Below are 19,115 nucleotides of genomic sequence, written 5' to 3'. Positions count from 1 at the left end.
AGCTCACCACACATTAGCAGTTAGGTGTTGAAGTGGTGAGGAAGATAGCCAGTAAGGGATAAAGGATGATTAGGCTGTGCTGTGCTGGTAAGTGGTGAATCCAAAGTAGTCCTGTGTTGTATATGTACTGTAAGTGGGCCCTTGATTGACCGAGTGCTGCTAGAATATTTGTTGTCTGTGCTGCCCACCCTGAATTTGGTTAAATGGGTTTGACAGTGTCTTATTATTTTATATATAGGCATTATTATTTGTTTAGTTGTACATACAGTACTGTGGTGGACTGCTGGGGATCTTGCACAGCCGTGACGCCTGGAAGAACCGAGACTGGGACAATACCTCCCCTGGACCACGAGAAGGCAGCCACCCGGGTCTGCATTGGGGCCACCACCAGTGGGTGCCCAGATGATTACAGAGCCATGGAATGCAGCACCTCCACCACACCTGGAAGTGCTGCCGGAAGTGAATCCAGGCACAGCTGCAGTGCTCTTGGGTGCTCATACAACACTTCCGCCACACCAGTAAGTGCTGCCGAAAGAGCATTACGGAGCACTTGGAGCACATCTGAGGCAGTGTAAAAGAGGCTGCCTCACTCCATTAGTGGAGCCAGAGTCGGGTGGAAGAGGACGGAGCTTGTGTGTGGAGGAGTGAGGGTGGCAAGAAAGAAGAAGAGAGAAAGAAGGGACTGAGTATTTGGCTGGTTTGAGCATTGTGTGGTGTTGTCCATTACTGAAGAGTAATAAATGTGTTTGTTTTTGGACATCTGGTGTCTGTCTGTCTGTCTGTGCACAGGAGCTGAACTTCCACAAGTATATTAATTAATTAAAAATGAAAATAATTACTTTAATAGCAACAAATAAAATGTTGCTACTACAGTACAGCAACATTATTGAACATCCTGTTATAGTTGTCTATAGGATATAAAATAATGGCTAACTGGAATTCAAGAGAATTTTAACTAAGATGCAATACAAATAATTTTCTACTTTAATACAGTACCTGAATCATATGAATGAAGTCAAATTTTCTTGCCTCCGTTTCCTTGTCTAACTTATCTTTAAAGTCAGATGCTGTCATCGTGTTCCAGGTAAAGCTGATATTCTCAAGGTGTGGAGTCTTTGCCACCAACTCTGTGGGAATTTCAAAATGGACAATAATACTCATTAATATGTATGTTTTGGGATGTGAGCCAACTGATACCACATATGTATTTTACTATAGATGTTAAGTTGTATTTAATGCAAATGTTTTTCACACTGAACACAAAAGATAAGCTTATTTATGTAACATCTATACATATAAGTTGATTTTATGATTTTAATTGGAACTTAACGTTTTTAATTGGTATTAACAGTGTTGCCTCTTGAACCACACTCATTTCAGGATGTCAGTAGCTCAGTGTCATCACCTCTCCACAGATTCTCAACAGAGCAAAACCACGAAAATACCAGAAGCACAGCAGACTGCACTACACAATCAGCAGGGTCAAGTCAATACAACTACTGTATATACAGGAGACACTTGTAAATGTCAGGAGAGCTTTGCTAGAATTGATTTGGGCAGCAGGGTAGCACAGTCTTCAGAGTGTTTGAATCTTTGCTTGATTCCTAGTTTTTGTGTCAACTTAACACCTCAGCCTAAATGTGTATTGTTTTGTAGACTGATAATGTTAAATTGCTGTTGTATGCGAGTGTGCCCTGTAGCTTGCTGTCTTCTTCATAGTTGACTGCGGCCTTGTGCCCATTGCTTATAGGACAGAGAGAACCTATCAATGGCCTTTAAATGGTTTAGGGAAGTACAAAAAAAAACATACAACTCAGTTAGTGCCTTGCATCTATTTAATGACAAGAATTGGATAAGCATGGAATATACTGGGACAAAAAATCCAAATTAATAATCTGACCCATATTCCTTTTTTTCTAAACACTTTTGTATCACAGTGTAGTATCTAGGATACAAAAGGAATGCTTTATAATGTGTAGACGGTGCTGAAAGCATAACAACATGAACACAATGACCTTTTCATTTCATTTTCACATGCTTCATTCATTCTTTTTCACATGATAAAGGGCATGTTATAGGAATCCAAGAGAAGAAATAACTTTCAACAATTTACACAAAAATTTCCCCTTAGCATAGTTTTTATTCTATTTAGTAAATCTTCTCTATTCTGATATTGATAACCAAGGAAACATTTGCGGCATGTGTATTCAACTTTAAAGAAGGCACAGAACTATAAAGAAGCTTTTTTTATCATTTAATTATGAAAAATGTTAATTTAAGTGTTTGAAATTATTCCTAAATAAAGCATATTTGGGGATTTGGTTTTACTGGAAATAACTGGAAATGGCACAATGGTTGACACTTCATGGTCCTGTGTTAGACATCCAGCTCCATCACTATCTGTATGCAGTTGGCCTGTTCTTTATGTGACTACATGGGTTTCCTCTGGTAACTATTGCTTCTATCTACACAATAAATGTGCATCTCAAGTTAACTGAATATTCTAAAAAGTAAATAGAATAGACTGCAGTGGGTTGGCACCCTGCCCGGGATTGGTTCCTGCCTTGTGCCCTGTGTTGGCTGGGATTGGCTCCAGCAGACCCCCATGACCCTGTGTTCAGATTCAGCGGGTTGGAAAATGGATGGATGGATGGAAATAGAATAGATCCATCCATCCAGCCAACCCGCTGAATCCAAACACAGGGTCACGGGGGTCTGCTGGAGCCAATCCCAGCCAACACAGGGCACCAATCCTGGGCAGGGAGCCAACCCACCACAGGACACACACACTAGGGCCAATTTAGAATCGCTAATCCACCTAACCTGCACGTCTTTGGACTGTGGGAGGAAACCGGAGCGCCCGGAGGAAACCCACGCAGACACGGGGAGAACATGCAAACTCCACGCAGGGAGGACCCGGGAAGCGAACCCAGGTCCCCAGATCTCCCAACTGCGAGGCAGCAGCGTTACCCACTGTGCCACCCAATGGAATAGATACACTTTATTAATCCCATGAGGAAATACATACAGCAACAGAAAACACAAAAAACAAAGACACAGACTCACAGGACAAATAATACAATCAATCAAAAATAAATAAAAAATAAACTTAACAAGTACATTGGGTGGAAGCATCGAATTGCCTGAAGGTAGTGGGTGGGCACAAAAGACTCCCACAGGCACTTCTTATCACACCGTGGTGGAATGAGACGGTGGCTGAAAGCGCTCCAAGAGAACACCTTCTGGAGGGGATTTTTCATGATGTCATCCAATTTTGCCATCACCCTCTTTTCCACAACAGCTTCCAGTGTGTCCAGGGTTCACCCTGTGATGGCACAGGCTTCCCTGGTAATTTTGTTCAGGCATTGTGCTCCTTTTGAGCTTAAGTTGCTTCCTCGGGAGACTGCAGCATAGAACACCACACTGACTACTATGTGCTGGTAGAACATTTACAACAGCTTTCTGCACACATCAAAAGATCTGAGCAAGTACAGTCTGCTCTGGCTCTTCTTGTACAGTGCCACTGTGTTGTCAGACCAGTCTAGTTTGTTGTTCTTGTGAACCCCCCAAATATTTGTAGATCTTCACCACTTACAAATCCTTTTCCTGAATGGTGACTGGTCTCATAGGCTTCTTGGCATGCCAGAAGTCCACCACCTGCTCTTTTGTGTAGCTAATGTTGAGGTCACTGAACCACAAGACAAAGTCCTCCACAACCACCCTGTTCTGACACGTCTCTGTTATTAATGTAGTCTATGATGGACAAGATATGTGAAACTTTCTGTAAATAGCAAGTGCACTGCCTTTTCCAGGCGAGTCAAGGCTGGGAGCAGAGACAGGCAACAGTCAACTGGAGGAGTAGCAGTGCAGTGGAGAGAGAGGGCAAGAGAAGGAAGAAGAAACACCGAGTTTAATTGTTGTTATGAGGTTTTTTTTTAATAAACACCCCTTTGATTTGAACCAGGGACTGCGTTTGTGTGTTCGTGTTTGGGGCTCTGTGGCACAGCCTAGCCTTCACAAAAGTTACAATTAATAGTTCTCAGAATCAAAGTGGTTGTACTTATACTTATGGTGTAAGCATAGCTGTGTTCCTTTCTTGGTCAACTTTCTCCAGACACATGGAAGACTCTCCAGTATATTTTCTTTTAATTTAGGAGATTATATCCTTCTTCACCTTGGTTGCACTTTCTGGTAGCAGTAGATACTGAAGTTTCTTGTTGAGGTTCAAATAGCCTTTGACAGTCTCCTCTTGTTACTAGCAAATTCATGTCTTCCAAGCAATTGTTGCAGAGGCAGTTTCTGTTTTCAGGAAGAGAAATGCGTGGCTGTTCATATACAGTCTCTCTCTGCTTGTGCACTTAATGTTCCTCAGCAAGCTTTGGAGTAATGGCACCCTTGTTCAACCCCAAAACAGACAAGTCTTCCACCCTTTCAGTTCAATACAGTTGCTCTTTGGAGTAAAACGAGGGCTTTAGCCTCTCTTACAGCAACACACTATCAGCTATGGGTTCTGGCTATGGACAGCCATAGTTAAGGCCAAGTTGAGAGCTGTAATCTTGATAAGAAGAGAGATGATCAAGGTCTTACCGGTGTTTTTAAAGGAAGGAACATAGGTCTTGCCATTGGATTCTTGGGTGTATATAAGCAAGCCTATCCTTTTGTTTTTGACTATTTGTGCAAAGTTCTGTCCATCAGTATTACTCATTCTTGAGTTATGGTCCTTTGTTTTAACTTGGGTGTCCAGCTTGTACATCTGAGAGCAGTCCCTGTGATGTAACATGGTCTGGTATCAATCATCTTATCAGATAAGGTGTGAAGGCTGCATTACCACGAGGGACCTCACCACTGAAACTGAGACTTTTTAGTTAGGAATAAGAGTTTAAGAGAACAGCTCTTTAAGCCAGGGTATGTGTTTTAGCCATAGCAAAAGTGGATAACGTCAGTCTACGCTGAAGAACTGAATCTGTATTTTGTCCTGAGGGTCCAAACCACAACAATTCAATTACAATAGTAGAATATCTCAATTTACATGGTAAAAATAAATCACTATTAACTGGAATTTTACATAGAAGAAAGGCACAGAAGAAAGCATTGAGAAAATGATTAACTAGAAATATGCATTTAGAGAGCTACAATATGTATAGCTTGAAGATTTCAATTTTATTTCACATTATTGGGACAAAAATCAGTTCTGTCAGAAAAATAAAAATACCTCTGTAACTTTTGAGGTGCTCTACATTAGGATCCACAACCTCGTTATTAATTGAAACCCCAGGATGTTTCAGCTTTAGATAAGATAAAATGTGCAGATCAATCTGACCTAAGGAAACACCAAAACACAATCTCATTAGAACAGTATGTATATTTTTTACTGTTTTTTTCCTGAGGAATAATAAAAAAAAAGTAATAAGGTTTGAATCATCATTTTATCAAACATAGTTGCCTTCAGTTGTTACAGTACTACAAAAGCTCAGCTCTGGGTTCCATGTAATTTATCTGAAGATGTTACACAAATTGTGTGCTATTATATTATTTATTTACAGACCTAGCAGATCATGCTCCTCATTTCTAATTGAGTTTGGCAAATTACTTTTCTGATTTAGCTATTCATTATGAAAGGTTGTTTTACTTAGTGAGCTCAATATATTCACATGTTTAACGGACACTGTGCCTGATTGTATAGCAGCTCTCACAATGCAAAATATCAAACATGCACAGTTGAAGCTACATCAAATTATCGCTTAAGGTATTAATAACTAAAATGTGCCTGACATGCTTCATTACTCCACAAATTATTAGTACCTTTTTGAACATATGGCTGCACATGGTTGTCTTTTCGGTAAGAAAGGCCATGAAGCGGGTAGTGCTCAGTTAGCCAAAGACTGATGGTCTTTAAATTAATAAATACAATAAATTATAGATTATTAAAATGTTTTCTGGAGAAAAAAACAAACACTTTTTTGATCAATTGCATGTTATTTCTAACAAATTGTAGCTTAGTCAATCTAGAAGCAGGAAACAAATTCTGGGTAATTTGATGTTTTTTGTCATTCCCTCATTATTAATTGAGAACACTCAGACAAAGAACTGAGATCTTATTTATGGCAATTTAAGGAATTGTGGAGAGACAGCCTTTCTAAAACATCTGGACCACTTCATGCCTTAAACGATTCAAACTGGTGACAAATAACCCACTTTAAGTTATCTGCCCTACTTGATACGTGTTTCTCTGAATAAATTCTCTGCACTATTATTGTCTATCTATGAAAGATTCTAACATATTTATTTGAGCTTTCAATGAAAATGTTTACATCTAGGTCTGTGTCTGCTGCAGAATGAAGCCTTGTGAATAATGCATTGGACTTTAAATCACAAGGTTACTGGTTCAATGTTTGCCTCTGATTCACTTTATGACCTTCAGCATGTTGCTTAACCGGCCTGTGGTCAAACTGAGGAATACAGTTGTAAACAAAAGCATGATAGGTCTGTAGTCGCAAAACATCTTGGTAGGCAGTTATTATACAAAATAAAGGTCTTGACATTCAAATTTTAATGAAGCTTAAGGACTAGGCAGACATTTGAAACTTAAACGTTTCTTCCACTTTATATTTTTTTCATTCTTTTTTGTAAAATACTCGACGACTATAAAAGATCCATCTAGACTCTCAATCCAATTTAAAGTACAGGGGACTATGAGATACTAAATAAATACTGAACAACTGAACAGGTTTCTTGTTACTTCTTGCACTTCCAATAAACGATTTTACACACATCCTGACTTGTTTACTCATTTAGAAACATGACACATTACATTTTAAAGACTTCTTTTGAAGAAGTATGTGTGAAATGATATTATGTTACCATGTATTATAAGAGAAACATTTTTTTTTGCATATCTGGAAAATTTAAAGAATTATTTAATACTTACCTTTCCCACTTCCAATTCCTAAAACATTCAGTTCTGATTTGTCATTTCCAATGCTAGAAGAGAAGAGAGATCACACACATATTTAAAAGCATCAGTATTCTGGTTTCTAGGTCAAACTGTACCTCAACACTTCTCAATTGTGGTTTCAGCAGCATTAAGTTATTAAAACTGTATTATGGGGCTAAAACATATGTTAGGTAAGCCAGTGTAGCAGAAATAATTTGTCTGAAAGCCTTAGGTTAAGTGGGCTGGATCACTGCTAACTGCACCTCACAGCTCATGATATGCTAACTTAATTAGACGATATACATTTCCAGACATTAACTTAGTATTTTACAGTATTTGAGTAGGATGTGGCATCATAATAATAATAATAATTCATTACATTTATATAGCATAGATTGTAACATCCCTTATTTTCATTTTGACAAAAGAATGGGCTCTAAGACCCTCTCCAGACTATAAACCACAGTCCCACTCCAAACACTTTGTTTTCAAATTGATATTGTTTTCCACTCATTTCTTTTCAAACTTTTACAGAGTAAGATGCCAAGATGGTCCCATCTGCCGTATTATCAATTGTTAACATCTTGAAGGCATTTTAACATTGATAAATGTTTTTTCTCCGAAATTTACATTTTACAAAGGTTGGGTCAAGGTCTCCTGCAAATATATTACCTGATTTTGAACAAAGGCATTCTTCAAAGTGTAGTCTTATAGATTAAGTAGGATAACATGAAAGTAAAATAATGAAGTGCTCAGCAAAGCAAATTACCCATACAGTTGTTGCACAAAGAAAAAATGGATTTATAAGAACAATCATCATGTTAATGTTTCTTTGAGAAAGAATATTGAATACTACTGTTTATAAAGTCTAATACACACCTACAAAATATAAACATTTGTATGATAAATATATCATCCATATATTTTCCATTTCATTTGTAGATTTGACCTCAGTCCAACATAGATCATAAACACACACACACACACACACACGTACAGAGCATACACACATATTATATATATTTTATATTATATATAAACAAACACACAGTGGAACCTCGGTTCATGACCATAATTCATTCCAAAACTCTGGTCGTAACCTGATTTGGTCATGAACCGAAGCAATTTCCCCCATAGGATTGTATGTAAATACAATTAATCCATTCCAGACCGTACAAACTGTATGTAAATATATATTTTTTTAAGTTTTTAAGCACAAATATAGTTAATTATACCATAGAATGCACAGCATAATAGTAAACTAATGTAAAAACATTGAATAACACTGAGAAAACCTTGAACAACAGAGAAAACTAACACTGCAAGAGTTCGTGCTATAGCACTACGAACCGCTCGCTAAAAACACTTTAATGAGTTTTAAGCACAGGGAAAAAAATGAACATTTGAAAAATCCGTAATTTAATAAACCACCAAGAAAAGTAACATTGTAACAATGCGAACCGATCGCTGTAAACAGAAGTGAAAACAAAAACAAGCCCTGTGCATTCTTTAACTGCCTTTTCTGCCTTATGTGTCCAACCCCCTCTCGCTTGCGCGCCTGTGTGTGTGTGTCTCTCACGCCTGTGTGTGTGTGTGTCTCTCTCTCGCGCCTGTGTGTGTGTGTCTCTCTCTCGCTCTCTCTCTAGCTGCACAGGGAGAGACTGACCACATGCGGAAATCATCGGCACGCACAAACCGAAAGGGAAACTGGCTTCTTCATATACCGAGTGTGTGGTCGTGAACAGATGCAAAAGTTTGGTGAACTTTTTGGTCGTAAACCGATTTGTACGTGTTCAGAGACGTTTGTGAACTGAGGTTCCACTGTATATTATATATATATATATATACTAGCAAAATACCCGCGCTTCGCAGCGGAGATGTAGTGTGTTAAAGAGGTTATGTAAACATATATATATACATAAACATATATACATATATATACATATCTACATATACACATATCTACATATACATATATATACATATACACATCCACATATACATATATACATACATATACAAATTTACATATCTACATATATATATATACATATAAATATAGACATACATATATACATTCATACATACATTCACATATATATATATATATCTACTTATTGGCTCCTGTATTTAGGATATAGCGGGTTGGATAATGGATGGATGGACATTTGTATGCATAGCCCTATTTGCCCGTTTTCGTTTTTTTTCTTTCTTCAGTAATATTTCAGTAAACCTGGAGCTTGTCAGTTCAAATCCTGGTACTGACACCACTGTGTGACCCTGAGGAAGTCACTTCACCCGCCTGTGCTGCAAAAAACAAAAGTAATGTAACAAATTGTACCTCAGATGTTGCAAGCTGCTGGAATAAAGGCATAAGTAAAATAGATAAATATGTATTATACACATAGGAACTATTCATTTATTTTCAGTTAAGTCATCTGCAGCAAACCTTTATAAATGAGGGTTTCTCATTTTTAGATAGTGCAAACTGTTTCTTCTTCATTGAGGTTTTCTCTTGGAGAGCTTTTTTCATTTCATTGAAAATTAAATCAGCAGCTGCCAAATTATGTAGCTTTCTTATTAATTTTTCAACATTGTGTAAAATAACTTTATAAAGTAACATAAAAGGTTTAAACACTGGTTATCCTTTTACACTAAAATATTACTAAAGAGATACAAAAAAAGTAAAATGCATATGTTCTTTATCTTTAAGGAGATTAAATATTACTGAAGAAAGAAAAAAAAAACTAAAACAGCCAAATGGGGCTATGCATACAAACTTAAAAGGTTTAAATAAAACAGAAATAAACACTTTTATTTTTACTTGCTTAACTTGTGGAGGGTGTATCCTGTAGCAAAGCCCTAACTTTTTTCGTGAAAGCCCGTTTCAGTCAATAAGTCTTAAAAACAGGTGTAAAGATATTGACAATAAGCTACACAAACCCACCAAGACATGGAATCGTTTAAATCAAGTATCATTACATCTTCCTTTCTTAAAGAGAAGTAAGGCAGTACTTATAAGCTATATATATATATATATATATATATATATATATATATATATATAGACATACATACATATATATATATCTATATCTATATATATCTATATCTATATCTGTATATCTATATACTGTATATCTATATCTATCTATCTATCTATCTATATATATATCTATATATATATCTATTGTAGCAAATATTGTGTTTGTCCACCTCTTGAACCCTCAGGTACCACTCTTCAAACCAGGTGAAAATACAATAACTATTTATTTTGTTATTATAATGTGCACAAAGCACTCCACACACCACACTCATATACTCAATACACTATTCTCTACAATAAACAATCCTCCACTCCCAGACACTTCGCCCTCCTACCTCCCAGCTCAGCTCAAATGTCTGGGCTTACCCAGAGTCCTTTTATAGCCCCTGACCCGGAAGTGGTTCCTGGCCAAACCCCCAAGTCCTTATCCCTTCCGGGTCAGGGTAAACAGTCCTTTTCATCCCGGGAGCATGTCGCTTCCTCCAGTCACGTGACTGTGACGCACTCCCGGGTTATAGGGCATGCAAGAGCCCCATATAAGGTCTTCCTTTTTCCTTGCTTCGCCAAGGAAGGAGCCTTTTTATGAAATCCAAGGGTTCTTCGCTTTTTTTTTTTGTTTGTTTATTACGATTGTTATAGTTCTGTTTGTATACGACGTTGTCAGTTCAGCACTCAGGTTGTAATATGACCAAGTCGTGCAAGCTTACTGTTAAGAATGCAACGTATAGTTGTACATGAGAAAAGCAATCTTGCCTCAAATCAATGGCAACCTTTTGTAGGTCTATGAACTTAATTTAAAGTTTAGGTTTACACGGTGCTTTCTTTCCGAAGTACCTGCACTCATGAATATGTCTGTATGCATCAGTCGCTCAAATCCCCGCGCTTTGCACTGGCGAAGTACTGCTTTTAAATTTTTATGAAGAAGAAAAGAAAACCTTTTAAAATTGAGGGAAAATATACCAATAACAGTTTGTTAAGGATCTGTTTTTTTGTGAAGCTGCCTTCACTCGAGTGATCACTTCGAGCTGACTTGCTGGCTAACCATAAGCGTTACCTGGTAGGTAACCACCCATACAATCAGATTGTGAATCAGACTACGAATGCCGTGAATGTAATTACCCCGATCTACATGCTGTCAAATAAACGAACCACACGCCGTGGCGCAATTTTAGGGGCTTCGCCTCTAGCGCTGACGTCCAAGGTTCGATTCCCGTAAGGGAGTGAAGTGAGTGGGTGGTTACCTACCAGGTAACGCTTATGGTTGGCCAGCAAGTCAGGTAACATCAGCCACGGTGCCTTCAGTTGTGAGAAGCAGATCATAGAATGGATGGTTACTGTCAAATAATGCAAAGAGTACGCGACACCTCTTTCCCCCTTATTCTTGGCTCATCAGGCGTACACACTCACTGCACTGCACTCGCTTACAGTAATCGAATGTCGGACGTCAGCGCTAGAGGGGCTTTGCAGCGGTGAAGTATTGCTTTTAAATTTTAATTAAGAAGAAAAGAAAACCTTTTTAAATTAAGTCTTAAAAAGAGGTGTAAAGATATTGACAATAAGCTACACAAACCCACCAAGACATGCAATCGTTTAAATCAAGGCGCGAGTCGAAAAACACCATCCCATAATATTAGTTAACGATTAACACATTTCTATATGTATTGTAAGCATACAATACAACTGATAATATGTTGCGCTTATTTATCTGGTGTACTGACATTTTTGCGCGTTTAACGGCTGAAATCCAACGTGGTTTGTGCCCTTCAGAATGAAAACAGTTTGCATTTACCTTTTTAATAAAAGGCGAGCTTTTAAGCCTGAGAAATCACCCCGTAAATGCACACGTTTAATTGCACATGTGTTAATATGTATGCTTACACACTGTTTCTTCTTCATTGAGGTTTTCTCTAGTATGTAGATCGGGGTAATTACATTCACGGCATTCGTAGTCTGAATCACAATCTGATTGTATGGGTGGTTACCTACCAGGTAACGCTTATGGTTGGCCAGCAAGTCAGCTAACATCAGCCACGGTGCCTTCAGTTGTGAGAAGCAGATCATAGAATGGTTGAAAATAGTTTACTGTCAAATAATGCAAAGAGTACGCGACACGTGTTTCGTCCTAATTCTTGGCTCATCAGGCATAAGGCAAGTGTAATTGAATAGCGGCGCGTCATTGAATAGCGGCACTGCAAGTTTAGTTTCTTTTCAATAAAGTCAGGCGTTAGGCAAGTGTCATTGAATAGCGGGGCTGCAAGTTTAGTTTCTTTTCAATAAAGTCAGACGTTAGGCAAGTGTCATTGAATAGCGGTGCTGCAAGTTTAGTTTCTTTTCAATAAAGTCAGGCATTAGGCAAGTGTCATAGAATAGCAGCGGCGCTGCAAGTTTGGTTTCTTTTCAATAAAGTCAGGCGTTAGGCAAGTGTCATTGAATAGCGGCGCGTGATTGAATAGCGGCGCTGCAAGATTAGTTTCTTTTCAATAAAGTCAGGCGTTAGGCAAGTGTCATTGAATAGCGGCACTGCAAATTTAGTTTCTTTTCAATAAAGTCAGGCGTTAGGCAAGCGTCATAGAATAGCGGCGGCGCTGCAAGTTTAGTTTCTTTTCAATAAAGTCAGGCGTTAGGCAAGTGTCATTGAATAGCGGCACGTCAGTGAAGAGCGGCGCTGCAAGTTTAGTTTCTTTTCAATAAAGTCAGGCATTAGGCAAGTGTCATAGAATGGCGGCGGTGCTGCAACTTTGGTTTCTTTTCAATAAAGTCAGGCGTTAGGCAAGTGTCATAGAATAGCGGCGGCGCTACAAGTTTGGTTTCTTTTCAATAAAGTCAGGTGTTAGGCAAGTGCCATTGAATAGCGTCGCGTGATTGAATATCGGTGCTGCAAGATTAGTTTCTTTTCAATAAAGTCAGGCGTTAGGCAAGTGTCATTGAATAGCGGCACTGCAAATTTAGTTTCTTTTCAATAAAGTCAGGCATTAGGCAAGTGTCATAGAATAGCGGCGGCGCTGCAAGTTTAGTTTCTTTTCAATAAAGTCAGGCGTTAGGCAAGTGTCATTGAATAGCAGCGCGTCAGTGAAGAGCAGCGCTGCAAGTTTAGTTTCTTTTCAATAAAGTCAGGCGATAGGCAAGTGTCATTGAATAGCGGCGGCGCTGCAAGTTTAGTTTCTTTTCAATAAAGTCAGGCGCGCTTTGCAGCGGCGAAATTCTGCTTTTAAATTTTTATTAAGAAGAAAAGAAAACCTTTTTAAACTGAGGGAAAATATACCAATAACAATTTGTTAAGGACCTGTTTTTTTGTGAAGCTGCCTTTACATAGCCTGTCCGCTGTTTTATAAACGAACGCCATATAAGGCCGTCCTTTCTCCTTCACAGTCAGTTCACGTGATTACGTGTGAGGCGTGATGACGCGATACGCAACCCCGCCTCCCACGGCCAGCGAGCTGCCGTCCATTACTGTATATGGACAAAAAAGAGGTTCCAGTTATGACCGTTACGCTTTGAATTTTGAAATGAAACCTGCCAAACTTTTGTAAGTAAGCTGTAAGGAATGAGCCTGCCAAATTTCAGCCTTCCACCTACACGGGAAGTTGGAGAATTAGTGATGAGTGAGTGAGTGAGTGAGTGAGTGAGTGAGTGAGTGAGTGAGTGAGTCAGTCAGTCAGTCAGTGAGGGCTTTGCCTTTTATTAGTATAGATATATATATACATATATAAGTCACGGATGGCGGTGCTTCGTTTTTTCTGAGAAAACAAAGAGGTTAGTACCCCGCCGTTGTCCCCGGCACGACTTGTTGTGGTGCGTGTTGGGTCCTTAACACTAGAATTACCAGAGCCTACGAAAAAACTCGTAGATCCGGCCCACCTTAAATCGCTTCTTAAAACCGTTCTCACCTCTCTGCCAGCGTCTTTTGTCATCTAAATGTACCGATAAAGACATGCTGCCAGCAGCCGGCTATTCCATCCCCCCACCGACTTAGAACGTAAACGAGCTTTTCCCAGCTCATGCCTTGATTGATTATCTGGGAGTGAGTGGAGTTTTAGAATGGAAATAATAAATCGCTATTTGGAACACACGCATTTCATGTGTGTTGCGTTTCTGCAGTAATCTGTGTAAACACATTGTTAAAACAGAAATGTTTTTTATATTCTAGTAACAAATGACAAAATGAAGGCATAAACTATATAATGTATGAAGCCTGAAGTCCAAATATCAAAGAAACACTTTCACAAAAGGTACAAAAAAAAAAGCCGCCGCCAAAAAAAGCTGCCTTAGTGTGGGACATTGACACCTATTTACTACGATTGCTGCCGTGGCGCAACAGTATCAGTTGCTGACTGGCAATCAGAAGGTCATGAGTTCGATCCTGCATGACCCTTATGTGATGTGAAGTGTTCTTATTTTTACTATTTTAGAATAAAAAGATACATTTGATTTCAGTCTGTAACAGCCAGTGTAATTTATGATATTTGCAAAGGTTAGCTTTGTTTTTTTTTTTTTTTAATTCACTTTTCATTGTCTCAGTCGTGTTCAGGATCCTTCCCTACCCCATGTAAAAGTATAATAAAGCAAGTGCACATTTATTCAAGAATATAACCGAAGAAAAAAGAAAGCAAGTTACAGTAGGCGGTTGATATGACAGCTTGCGTGGTGCAATGCTAAGAACTGCTGACTTCCATTCCGTGCTATATAACTGTTAACTGTTAACATTTGAATCTGATGATTGCATATAGCGCTGTCTTATTCAGTGTGCGCAAGAACATCAAGGTGGCCAGTTGCTGCGTGCTACAACGCACATTTTAAAAAAGAAAGAGACAAATATATGTGAAGAAATCATTTTATGACGCGAATAGTACCAATCAGAAAACATCGTCGAAGTAATGCAATATTATTTGAAAACGAACAGCGTCAGGTTGGGTGTGAAGTTATACTGGCGCTGTTTGAGTCAGATCAGAAGCTGAATAAGCTGAACAAGCTCCTGTTCTGACTCTAAGTAAAAAGCATGAATTAATTAACAGAAATAACTGCGATCGACATTTTAAACTTAACGATTTACAGTGCATACCAATTTATAAATTTTATGTCCGTTTTCAGTAGTAAGCTGCTCTTTTGGGGGGGGGGGGGGGGAGTGTTAGAGCGTGTGAGCTTATTCAGTGCTGAAAACGGCAAATATAAGAGTGAGTGAGATCGAACCGGGAAATCTTGATCACACTTGGTTTGCGTCTGTACTTGCGCTGTTTCTTAGAGTCAGATCGGGGTTGGGATGCTAGAGCGCGTGAGCTTATTCAGTTCTGCTGGATCAACGCATATGTTGATCTTTTTTTCTTTCAGTAATAGCGCCAACATAAATCCACACCCAATCTGACGCTGTTCGTTTTCAAATAATATTGCATTAGTGCGATGATGTTTACACATATATTGTCTCTTTTTTTCAGGTGTGTAATAGGAACCACAGCATAGAGAGAAGCATGTACATTGTAACAGGTACACACGTTGTAAATGTAGGAAAGACTATCCTTGCGTGTGTGTGAACAGTTAACATTTGAATCTGATTATTGCATATAACGCTGAACTTACTGCTCTGTACTATTCTATCCTCTGCATGTCCTGGAGTATACAAAAGAAACAGCATACAGCAACATGTGGGGGCTGGCAAGATCGGGAAAAAAAAATACGCATTCACTGATTACAAAACGCAAGATGTTATGCGAATGAATATGAATAATATGAATAATGTTGCATCCGTGCCACAAAGTTTTCCGAAATGTACTATACAGGTCATAAAACGAATAATTCCAAATATCATATATACCTACGTCTGTGTTTTTTTGTTGTTTTGACATCATTCACCATAAGGTGCACTCTAATTCAGCATGAGCAGGAACACTCAATAAAACCGAATAAAAAAATCAAGTGACGGTGAGATACGAAGAAGGCAAATTCGCCAGCGTTTGTGTGTCAGCTTTTATCCCTCCAGATGAGAGAATGTCCAGTTCCATTGTCTCAAAACACCACTCACATCTCCAGTTATTCCGTTTCAAATAAAAAATAACAGCGTCAGATCCCTGGTGTGGGGGTAGTATGTATCGTGATTTAGAGAGAATAAAAGTAAAAAAAAAAAACGGTAACTTTTACAAGTCCTATAAATGCACACCGTGTGTTACAGACGCAAACCAAATGTATGCGTGTACTGTATAATATTAACAAAAAGAGGAGCTCACTACTGAAAATGGCAAATATAGGAGTGAGTGGGGATCGAACCGGGGACTCTCAATTACAAGTCAGCAAATCTTACCGCTACGCCACGGAAGCTATTGTATCAGTCTTGAACCTTTTGTGGAAGTGTTTTTACTTGATCTTTGGACTTCAGGCTTCATACATTATATAGTTTATGCCTACATTTTGTCATTTACTACTAAAATATGAAAAACGTTTCTGTTTTAAAAATGTGTTTACACAGATTGCTGTAGAAATGGAACACACATGAACTGTGTGTGTTTCAAATAGCGATCTATTATTTCCACACTAAAACTCTAGCAGTTCAGTCACTCCCAGATAATCAAACAAGGCAAGAGCTGGGAAAACTTAGTGAACGCTCTGCGACGATGGGGGATGGAATAGCCGGCTGCTTGCTGGCTCGTCTTAATCGGCACATTTAGAAGACAAAAGAGAGCTGTGAATGGTTTTAAGGTGGGCCGGATCTACGAGATTTTTCGTAGACTCTGGTAATTCTAGTGTTAAGCTGCTCCCCATGCGCTCGTGCGTGACATGAGCCCTCCTTCAGCCCAGACCCATCAGGTCGGGCACCACGAACCGAGAGGTTGTGAACCCGCGAGAGAGCGTCAGCGTTGGCTTGGCAGTTACCTCGGCGATAAGTGACGGTGAACTTATACAGCTGCAAGTCCAAAAAACCACCTGGAGACTCAAGGATTCGAGTCCCTGTGAAGGGCCATCCACTGGAGGGCGGCATGGTCCATCACCAGGGTGAACTACCGGCCCAGCAGGTAGAACCGCAGGTGAGATACCGCCCACTTGATGGCCAAGGCTTCCCGTTCCAATGCTGCATACCGGTCTCCCGGTCCAACAGTTTCCGGCTCAGGTAAATCACAGGGTGCTCGACACCATCAATGCTTTGGCTCAGCACAGCGCCTAGACCTATGTCAGAAGCATCGGTCTGGAGGAGAAAAGGACGAGAAAAATCAGGAGTTCTCAAAACAGGTGCCATCGTGAGGGCTGTTTTTAAGTCACTGAATGCCTGTTCTGTCAAATCGTTCCACACCACATGTAAAGGGCCCTTTTCTTTGTCAGATCCGTCAAGGGGGCGGCCCTCTCTGAAAACCGAGGCACAAACTGGCGGTAGTAACTCACTAATCCTAAGAAGGCTTACATTTGCTTCTTAACTATTGGACAGGGCCATTCAAGGATGTCTTTGATTTTTGAACTCTGTGGTTTCACCAGTCCCCCTCCCACCAGGTAGACTAAATACTTGGCCTCGTTCAATCCAAAAAAACACTTTCGGGGATTGATACGTAGCCCGGCCTTTGTTAGTGTCAGGAGGATGGTGTAAACCTGCAGCACATGCTCCTCCCAGGTGCCAGAAAAAATTATAACGTCATCGAGGTAGGTGGCACAGTAGGACTGGTGGGGCCTTAGCACTCTGTCTACCAGACGCTGAAAGGTTGCTGGTGCCCCGTGCTGTCCAAATGGATGGACCTTGTATTGCCAGTGTCCACTAGGGGTGCTAAATGCCGTTTTCTCTCTTGCGGATGCCGTTAAGGGAATTTGCCAATATCCCTTTGTCATGTCAAGAGTAGTCAAGTAATGGGCTGTCCCCAGCCGCTTGAGGAGTTCATGCATGGGGTAGGCATCGAACTTGGAGACTTGATTAAGACGTCGAAAGTCGTTACAAAATCTCCACAACCCGTCAGGCTTAGAAACGAGGACGATGGGACTGGACCACGGACTGTGACTTTCTTCAATAATGTCCATGTCCAACATCCGTAGAACTTCTAGTTCCACCTCTGTACGTTTCGCCTCCAGGAGGTGATAGGGTCATTCCCGGACTACCACCCCTGGGTCCGTCACTATGTTGTGCTGAATCAGCGAGGTGCTTTGCTGACCACTTCCGGGACAGACAGAATCACACTTTTGAGCTCCTGTCGCTGGTGGGGAGTCAGATTGTGGCTGAGGTTAAGTTCTGCTTTTTTCGAGAAAAGGGAGAGGGTTGGGCCGGCGAGAGGGCGGCCTTCCCTGTCCTTCCATGGCTTCAGTAAATTAGCATGATATACCTGCTCGCTCAGCCGACGATTTGGTTGACTCACCAAATAGTCAATGAGCCCTTTACTCTCTTTAACCTCGTAAGAGCCCTGACACTGAGCCAGCAATTTCGAGTGGGAAGTGGGCACAAGCATCATTACCCGATCTCCCGGCTGAAATTTGCACAGGGAGGTGTTTCTATTGTAGTTCCGTGCCTGTGCTGCTTGAGCCTTCGACATGTGTTCCTTTAGTAGGGGTCGGATTTTTTCAAATCTGGCGTATAATTGTGTGATATACTTTAAGATGTTGGTGGAGGGAAGTGCTTCCCCTTCCCAACATTCTTTTAGAACATCCAAAATGCCCCGGGGTTGGCACCTGTACAAAAATTCGAAAGGGGAAAACCCCATGGAGGCTTGTGGCACCTCCCGATAAGCGAAGAGTACCAGGGGTAAAAGTTGGTCCCAGTTCCAACCGTCCACGCTGACTACCTTGTGGAGCATCTGTTTGAGGGTCTGACTGAATCTCTCGACCTGGCAGCCCTCACGGAACCCATCAAGGCTGTTCTACGGACCTATAATATCCAGAGTGCCTTGCGGGTATCATCACCCAAGGAAGCTGCCTCCTATTGTCTTGGGGAAGCCCGAAGTCCTGTCAGTTTGTTTCCCCCGTCCTTCCATTACACTGCCCTCCCAGCCGGATATCATTCCTGGGTCAAGCCCAGCTGGGGTGACAGTGTGCCTACTGTCGTCTTGCCATCTTCCACCTGTCTACTGGTTGAGACAAGATAATCTTCACCCTGTTTCTTGTGGCTGGTCTCCTGTCCAGTTAAGGCACCATGCTCTAATCTGGACCAGGATGCCCATCAATGTGCGCAGTCCATCACAA

General features: G+C 40.3%; 1 protein-coding gene across 6 annotated transcripts in view; it reads right to left on the bottom strand.

Annotated features, from left to right (window-relative positions):
- The window catches only part of hnmt (histamine N-methyltransferase), an 85,086-nt gene that overhangs the window by 46,019 nt on the left and 19,952 nt on the right, over nucleotides 1-19,115 (bottom strand). For all 6 annotated transcript variants that reach the window (XM_028806504.2, XM_028806505.2, XM_051931016.1 and 3 more), the window contains exons 3-5: nucleotides 6,929-6,981; nucleotides 5,213-5,320; nucleotides 997-1,127 (exon numbers count right to left, since the gene is read on the bottom strand). In XM_028806504.2, the coding sequence (XP_028662337.1) occupies nucleotides 997-1,127; nucleotides 5,213-5,320; nucleotides 6,929-6,981 (292 nt within the window). The remainder of the gene's footprint in view (nucleotides 1-996; nucleotides 1,128-5,212; nucleotides 5,321-6,928; nucleotides 6,982-19,115) is intronic.

The sequence above is a fragment of the Erpetoichthys calabaricus genome, chromosome 8 (genome assembly GCF_900747795.2).
Source record: "Erpetoichthys calabaricus chromosome 8, fErpCal1.3, whole genome shotgun sequence".
Taxonomy (NCBI): Eukaryota; Metazoa; Chordata; class Cladistia; order Polypteriformes; family Polypteridae; genus Erpetoichthys; species Erpetoichthys calabaricus.
Note: the sequence above shows the minus strand (reverse complement) of the source record. Positions and strands in the feature narration are given on the sequence as shown.